Below are 9,461 nucleotides of genomic sequence, written 5' to 3' on the forward strand. Positions count from 1 at the left end.
ATAGACTTTATAGACCCTATCAATAGCTCCTATAGACTTATAGACCCTATCAACAGCTCCTATAGACTTTATAGACCCTATCAATAGCTCCTATAGACTTATAGACCCTATCAATAGCTCCTATAGACTTTATAGATCGTATCAATAGCTCCTATAGACTTTATAGGCCTTATTAATAGCTCTTATAGACTTTATAGACCCAATCAATAGCTCCTATAGACTTTATAGATCGTATCAATAGCTCCTATAGACTTTATAGGCCCTATTAATAGCTCTTATAGACTTTATAGACCCTATCAATAGCTCCTATAGACTTTTTAGACCCTATCAATAGCTCCTATAGACTTTATAGACCCTATCATTAGCTCCTATAGACTTTTTAGACCTTATCAATAGCTCCTATAGACTTTATAGGCCTATTAACAGCTCTTATAGACTTTATAGACCCTATTAATAGCTCTTATAGACTTTATAGACCCTATCAGTAGCTCTTATAGACTTTATAGACCCTATCAATAGCTCCTATAGACTTATAGACCCTATCAATAGCTCTTATAGACTTTATAGACCCTATCAATAGCTCTTATAGACTTCATAGACCGTATCAATAGCTCCTATAGACTTATAGACCCTATTAATAGCTCTTATAGACTTATAGACCCTATCAATAGCTCCTATAGACTTATAGACCCTATCAATAGCTCCTATTGACTCTATAGACCATATCAATAGCTCCTATAGACTTTATAGACCCTATCAATAGCTCCTATAGACTTTATAGACCCTATCATTAGCTCCTATAGACTTTTTAGACCTTATCAATAACTCCTATAGACTTTATAGGCCTATTAACAGCTCTTATAGACTTTATAGACCCTATTAATAGCTCTTATAGACTTTATAGACTCTATCAGTAGCTCTTATAGACTTTATAGACCCTATCAATAGCTCCTATAGACTTATAGACCCTATCAATAGCTCTTATAGACTTTATAGACCCTATCAATAGCTCTTATAAACTTCATAGACCGTATCAATAGCTCCTATAGACTTATAGACCCTATCAATAGCTCTTATAGACTTTATAGACCCTATTAATAGCTCTTATAGACTTTATAGACCCTATCAGTAGCTCTTATAGACTTTATAGACCCTATCAATAGCTCCTATAGACTTATAGATCCTATCAATAGCTCTTATAGACTTTATAGACCCTATCAATAGCTCTTATAGACTTATAGACCCTATCAATAGCTCCTATAGACTTATAGACCCTATCAATAGCTCCTATAGACTTTATAGACCCTATCAATAGCTCCTATAGACTTTATAGACCATATCAATAGCTCCTATAGACTTTATTGGCCCTATCAATAGCTCCTATAGACTTATAGACCCTATCAATAACTCCTATAGACTTTATAGACCATATCAATAGCTCCTATAGACTTTATAGACCCTATCAGTAGCTCTTATAGACTTATAGACCCTATCAATAGCTCCTATAGACTTTATAGACCCTATCAATAGCTCCTATAGACTTTATAGACCATATCAATAGCTCCTATAGACTTTATTGGCCCTATCAATAGCTCCTATAGACTTATAGACCCTATCAATAACTCCTATAGACTTTATAGACCATATCAATAGCTCCTATAAACTTTATAGACCCTATCAGTAGCTCTTATAGACTTATAGACCCTATCAATAGCTCTTATAGACTTTATAGACCGTATCAATAGCTCCTATAGACTTTATAGACCCTATCAATAACTCCTATAGACTTTTTAGACCCTATCAATAGCTCTTATAGACTTTATAGACCCTATTAATAGCTCCTATAGACTTTATAGACCCTATCAATAACTCCTATAGACTTTATAGACCTTATCAATAGCTCCTATAGACTTTATAGACTCTATCAATAGCTCCTATAGACTTTATAGACCCTATCAATAGCTCCTATAGACTTTATAGACCCTATCAATAGCTCCTATAGACTTTATAGACTCTATCAATAGCTCCTATAGACTTTATAGACCCTATCATTAGCTCCTATAGACTTTATAGACCCTATCAATAGCTCCTATAGACTTATCAGGTCTATAAATCAATAATTAAACAGCATGACTGTCTTTATATTTTCATGCCAGCTTAACTTGAAAACTACATATTTTATCTCCAACAAGATTTAACCCTATTTAATAATAAAAAGAATACAAAGAACTTTGTGATAAACTCACAGACTTTGTAACAAATGTTGCAATATCAACATAATGTTTTGCAACAATTGGGGCATAAAGATTAGATGTGAACGATTATATGTCGGTGTTGTCCTCTCGGCAATCAATTGTCAATTATGTGCACAGTAAACCGATCGCATCGTCGCAATGAAGATATGTCGGAAAATATTGCAGCTGCCAAACTTTCCCAACAGTTCAAAGATCCACAAGAGCCTGTGCAATGTACACCACTTCAGCGATGGTAATTGGCTGTTAGCTTAATCGAAATCTTTTTCATGGCAGTTGCTGTGAGACTAGTATTTCTTTGTTTCCATGACTACTTTGTATAATGAGAACGTTATGCCGTGGACTATTCACTGAAATAAACTCGGATGGATATGTGAATATATACAAGTATATATAGTGTGAACATAGATATCACAGACGATCGCTGATGTATTGCGGGATAAACACAGATATACTGTGATATAGTGTAAGCCAGACTTCAGTGTTGTGTTGGGGGATTCAACTTAATATTACCTGAGATGGTCTGAAAGTTATTAAGTTGACAATAGACAAAAACCAAGTTGGTCTGAAAGTTATTAAGTTGACAATAGACGAAAACCAAGTTAATCTTGTTAGAAATACAAAGATGATTATGTCTCATAAAGGCTGTAATAGCCGTGCAGAAGGACAGCCCGTTATTACAAATATGAAACAACATACACTGACACAGTCAAGTTTTAGACAAGCTAGTAAAACTAACTTGCTAACTAATTCACTAACGCGATATTTTGCTCTCAAATAAAGAATACATACTACCTCTACGAGCAATATTCTCCTCATATTTGACAAAGTTATCACTTTCAAAGGGAGTCAGTGGAAGACTTGGACTACAAAATAAAGAGTTGATGAAAACAAATGTGTATGACATGTTCGTAACAGCATGCAGAAGGTAGTATGGCATGTTCGTAACAACATGCAGAAGGTTGGTTGACATGTTCATAACAGCATGCAGAAGGTGGCTTGACTTGTTCGTAACAACATGCAGAAGGTTGGTTGACATGTTCATAACAGCATGCAGAAGGTGGCTTGACATGTTCATAACAGCTCGCAGAAGGTGGGTTGACATGTTCATAACAGCATGCAGAAAGTGGTATGGCATGTTCGTAACAGCATGCAGAAGGTGGCTTTTAAATCTAAATTCAGCCAAACCTTTACATATACAGTTACTGGTAATTATATTTATAAATTCTAATGATATGTATCAATTATAATATTCTTTTAATATATCGAAACCATGTTTATCGTAGCAAATGTTTTATAAGAATATGTATTCAGTTCATCTAGTTTCAAGTCATCACATAATGCATTAAAACAAATAAATTATACAAAAGGTAATAACCAGCAAAAAAGATGGATTTATTGTTACTTTATTTTCATGGAACCATATTATTGGCATAACTTAGGTTAGCAGAATGAATGATAAGAATATGTGCCGTAGAATACACTGTTTGACTTGTATATGTTTATTATTTAGCACTTTATTCTTGAAGGTTACCAGCTTTGTAGTCTCACTTACAAAATTTTAATGTTTTGAGAAACTGTGGTGAACATATGCCAAACAATAATTTGTGTGAAGAGATAAATTGCTTATCATCACAATTTCTGTATAGAGATGAAGATTAGTGAAGGTCAGGGAAGGTCAGTGAAGGTCAGTGAAGGTCAGTGAAGGTCAGTGAAGGTCAGGGAAGGTCAGTGAAGGTTTTACTGTCCCAATGATGGGAGTTTATGACAATCTTGTCTTTATATGAGAAAAAATATTCGCATGCCGACAAACCACAATCAGCATATTTTTCTAATCATTGTACACTCTCTGTACATTTTATATCTACGGTCCACACCAGAACTTGTGTTGCATGTAGGCACTCACACCTACTACATAAATCATGCTCGCAGTTGCGTGCGTTAAGGCGCACACGTGTACTTATGCACTCATGTGTGTAAGTGTTCACGCGTGTTTATGCATGCCTGCACATGCACCCGCGTACATGTGCATGTAGGTACATATGCACATGCACAGTTGAACACTTGTGTATACTTCCCCAAACTACTCAAACCCACCAGATACGCACACAAAACTCGTATACACATGCATATGTGTGTACAAAGTACAAGCTCTCAATTATTTGATTATTTACCCATATGCTATGTTTGCTTTATGCACCTATCGACCTATCTTCATGCACCTATCGACCTATCTTCATGCACCTACACAACACATTACACAATCTTTATACATTTGGAATATATCGTACCAGTTATATGCTTTGTATTTAACGGATGAACTTTGAATTCTCACTATATAAGTTGTGTATACATCACACACCGCATAGGTATCCAGCATTTAGTATTACTAAAATTACTAAAGCATATATATATATATACTAAAGCATATATATATACTATAGTATATATACATACTATAGTATATATACTATATACTAAAACATATATATATATATACTAAAGTATATATATATACTATAGTATATATATACATATATATACTATAGTATATATATACTATAGTATATATACATACTATAGTATATATACTATATACTAAAGCATACTTTACCTTACCTAAAGAGAACCTTACTCTACAAATAAGATTTCCATGAAATAAAATAATAATAACATGGGCAAGGGAATAATACTTAGCTAAAAGTTTTTGCAAATCTATTTGACACAACAGCGCTTTGCAGATGAGAGGCCTTGGCAGATGAGAGGCCTTGGCAGATGAGAGGCCCCTCACATACTGTCTGCATCATATGCACAGTGCTGAATACACCAACTTATTACACCGTCTGTGCGGGTATTTAGGTGTACATGCGTGTACGTACATGTACATACATATATGTACATGTACATATGGGTATGTACATGTACGTACGTGTACATATGTATATGCACCTCAGCATCTCTATGCTCTGCATGGTGAATTGTAAAATGCAACTAGTTAATGAACAACAGAATATCAACTGAAAAACAACGGTAGTTGAAAAAACTCTATAAAATAATATAAATTCGATTCTGACTTGCAGAGAGAAATTTCTTACATAATAGAAATATCCAGGTCATCGGCGGGTGATAAATTTTCATAGAAGTAACTAGGAGCTAGTTTTCTGGCAGACTATGACATCCCTTTGTGAAAAACAAATTATCAGGATATGCCTCGACTGACTTATCTATCATCTCTTTGATTGATGCTATAATAACTGTCAATCTGGCAAGCTTAAGCAGGTGTTGATGGCAGTTGCATGAGTTCTATCGATTTATTAGCTGTTTGTGCTATTAGATTTAGATTATTATAATTCATGAAGATCCAAAATGCATTTAAGCCTCCCTCTCTTACTCGTTTTTACATATGCATGTATTCTGTTTTTGAGAAATATCGTCTGTTTTTATCATGGACTTAGTAAAGATCTGTATCACTTAGATTAAATTAAACTGTTACAAATTTTGTATTGCTCTCCTAGCGTTTCGTCCTTTAAGAAACACTACTCCACTGATTACATATAACACAAATCATTCCTTGATCGTTCCACCACTTCCATCTTCTTCCTTTGCATCGGGTCATAGGCAGGTCATGTTTCAAGGATCGGCAGTATGGAGCCCTTTGTCAACTAACCTCCGACAAATAAGCAATTTTAATCATTTCAAATCAAATCTCAAGCAACACCCCTTTGATTCACTCGAATAGTCGTTGTATATTTTTTTCATCTAAATAAATCATATAACTGCTACCCAGGGCTCAGCGCCATGACTAGCTATGCTACTGCATGCGTAGATCCTCATTACACCTTTTTTCTTGTCACCACAATGTACTTTTTTTAATGAAATATAACAAACAGACTGTAATCAGAATGTTTAACAGCATCTGCCTAATTATTGTTAGCCCAGCTAATGAGATGCTAAGAATGGAGTTGTCTCAGCAAGCAGATACAACAAACTACAGTATCTGCAGCTGATTCCAGCGAGTTGCATATCCACCAATGGCTAGCAGTGTACTGTTACAGACGTATCTAAGGTCCTGTCAGAACATTGGTCAGCAAATAAAATGAAGAACTTTAAAATATTTTCATCATTAAGACATTTTCTTATAATAACTAGCCTTGTCAGCCAAAAGCTTGCAATTTAAATTTCAACCTTTTAGCTTATGTTCCCTGATTGTGGATTTCCTCTTATAGCTTACCTTACATCTCTGGGACTTGGGCTAGGACTGGGTGCGTCAAATGAGGGTCGGCTGCGAACTGACCCTCTAGGTGACCCAGGAGACCTATCTCGAAAAGCGGCGTCATTTTCTTGTGTCTGGCGCTTTGTTCGCTCACCATGTTCCTTCAACCGCAACAAATTAAAAGGATCTCAATCGTGCAGTTACGATAGTAAACATTATGCTAGATGTTCGACCTTGTAGCACCACAATATATTTACACAACAACCCTTTGATTATAGTACATATTAGAATTTACAAACCGCTTATAGCAGTTTGTAAAAGCTGTAAAAGTTGTTATAGGTAGCTTCCTAGTAGCTTGATGATAGTAGCTAGCTGCTAGATTGTTGCTAGTATCTAGCTAGTAAATGATAGCTGGTGGCTAGCAAGTAGATGCTAGCTAGTAGATGATAATAGGTAACTAGCTAGTAGAGGCTAGCTAGTAGATAATAACAGGTAGATAGCTAGTAGATTGTGGCTAACTAATAGACAGCTAGTTGATTGTAGCTGGTAGCTAGCTAGTAACAAAAATATTATTTTAGGTAAATGTTCCTCAAGCCTTAATGAATAAATTAATAAATCCCATTAATAAGCAAAAAAGCAACTCTCATAGCGAGTCTTACAATTGCTATTTGGTTTTGTCAATCAAACGTGTATTTTTTGTCTTTTTAAACTTCCTACATTTGCAAATATAATATAGCAACTAGTAACGGTAAGAAATGGATATTTGCCTAATTGCTTAATCTAAAAACAGCTGTCGTTTCGTTGTTAATTTTGATAGCATATAATAAAAATATTTGTATTTTCAACAACAAAGTAGCCCAAAAAACTATCTGTCTCACACTATGACTCATTACTGTAGCTTTGCATAATGCTATTGAATGGTGTTTATTGTGTGTGTAAATACATGCAGCCAGCAGGGAATGGAAAAGGGATTAGGAACCATTTGCAGCGCAATGCTGCATAGTTTGTTATTGGTAGTAACACACCCTTCTCTTAACAACAGAGGGTAGTATATTTGCCTACCAAAATAGCATTATAGTCTATGCCAAGTGAATGTTAGTAGAATAGCTATTACCATTTTAAAAATACATTTTTAGTAAAGACGATGTGGTAAGATGGCTTTTTGCCTTCCTTAGAATGCGTACTTGCTAAACCCCTGCAATAATTGCCTATAATTGTGTATCTGCTAGTTACAGCAGCATTTGTTCCATTTATGGCGCCAATGCCCAGTTTCTGGGACGGTAGCTCTAAGCTGTTGACTTTCGAAGAAAAAAGAGGTTCATGCTAATTTACTGGTGGAATAAAATCAGTTTATAGTAGTTAACTCTCTATGCTAATCTCATATACTGACGAAATACAACCAGTTTATATTAGTTAACTCTCTATACTAATCTGATATACTGATGAAATACTATCAGTTTATAGTAGTTAAATCTCTATACTAATCTGATATACTGACGAAATACAATCAGTTTATAGTAGTTAACTCTCTATACTAATCTGATATACTGATGAAATACTATCAGTTTATAGTAGTTAACTCTCTATACTAATCTGATATACTGACGAAATACAATCAGTTTATGGTAGTTAACTCTCTATACTAATCTGATATACTGACGAAATACAATCAGTTTATAGTAGTCAATTCTCTATACTAATCTGATGCACTGATGAAATACTATCAGTTTATAGGAGTTAACTTTCTATACTAATCTGATAAACTGACGAAATACAATCAGTTTATATTAGTTAACTCTCTATACTAATCTGATGTACTAATGAAATACAATCAGTTTATAGTAGTCAACTCTCTATACTAATCTGATAAACTGACGAAATACAATCAGTTTATAGTAGTCAACTCTCTATACTAATCTGATGCACTGATGAAATACAATCAGTTTATAGTAGTAACTGCTATAAGCTGATTGCATTTCATCAGCGTATCAGATTATTATAGAGAGTGAACTGATGTAAGCTGATTGAAAGTGACTTAATATGCTGACTTAACATGCTGACTTACCCAGTTCTCACAAGTGTTTTTCAACCCAAGAAGTTGGTCACGAAGCAGCTCAAAGTCTTCTTTCAATGACTTGAGTTCATGTTGAGTCGAATGGAGATTGTATAAAGCATACACAAGGCAAGTCGTGATGCAAAGACTAGCTATAAGCTTTGCTGTTGCTCGCCACAAGCCTTTGGCCTTGATGAGTGGCTTTTTCTCCGGCTCCTTTTCCTCCCTTGCTGAGAGCTCTGTTTCTTTTGTCTCCATTTTTTGCAATGAGAGCAAGCGTTAGCGGACTGAACCTTAAATATGTTGGCAATTACCACTTTTAAGAGATCTCCTAGTGATATTCGCACCACAATAGAAGGCTTAAAAACCAAGGGCTTGTCAGAGGATAAACAAATGAGGAAATTATAGCCGACCCGTGCATAGCACAGAATGAGGGCTAGCGGGTTTGCTAAATCTACCCAATGAATAAAATGCTAATTTTGTTCAACATTACAGCAAGAGGTTAATAGTTTAAAACAAATTATTTAAAAAAGTGTGTAGACCTTATTTGAATGAATGACAGTTTTTTTTAATGTTCGGTCATAAAGACTAGTTTTTTCTCTGAACCATAAAACCACAAAGCACTGTGTGCAGATCATTAAGCAGTACAATTCCGATAACTTTATCAACAATAAATTCTATTATTTTATTTGAGCACTTTACAACAGAAGCTACTAGTCAGCTTTGGGTAAGCCAGCGTCACAACTACTTTTGGTTGCATTCAATTTTTTTACAAGCGTGATTTAGATTAGAACCAGACACCAACACATTGCCAATTTACATTATAGAACGGCGTTATAAAAAAGAGCTTTTTCTTTCAATAAACACAACTTAGTTACTTGATTATTTTTTGCTTTTTGTTTTATGGTCTAGTTTGCTTTAAATGACATTGATTAGTGTAAAT

At 34.7% G+C, this 9,461-nt stretch overlaps 1 protein-coding gene across 2 annotated transcripts in view; it reads right to left on the reverse strand.

The window, feature by feature from the left end:
• LOC137405787 (uncharacterized) overlaps positions 1–8,809 on the reverse strand; it is a 114,113-nt gene extending 105,304 nt beyond the window's left edge. Inside the window, exons 1-3 of one of the 2 annotated variants that reach the window (XM_068092189.1) lie at positions 8,531–8,809; positions 6,484–6,626; positions 3,048–3,118 (exon numbers count right to left, since the gene is read on the reverse strand). In XM_068092189.1, coding sequence (XP_067948290.1) covers positions 3,048–3,118; positions 6,484–6,626; positions 8,531–8,776 — 460 coding nt within the window. In that variant the 5' untranslated portion in view covers positions 8,777–8,809. The remainder of the gene's footprint in view (positions 1–3,047; positions 3,119–6,483; positions 6,627–8,530) is intronic. The other variant, XM_068092188.1, reaches the window with a different exon arrangement.
• Positions 8,810–9,461: the final 652 nt, after the last annotated feature.

This window comes from Watersipora subatra, chromosome 10 (genome assembly GCF_963576615.1).
Source record: "Watersipora subatra chromosome 10, tzWatSuba1.1, whole genome shotgun sequence".
Classification (NCBI taxonomy): Eukaryota; Metazoa; Bryozoa; class Gymnolaemata; order Cheilostomatida; family Watersiporidae; genus Watersipora; species Watersipora subatra.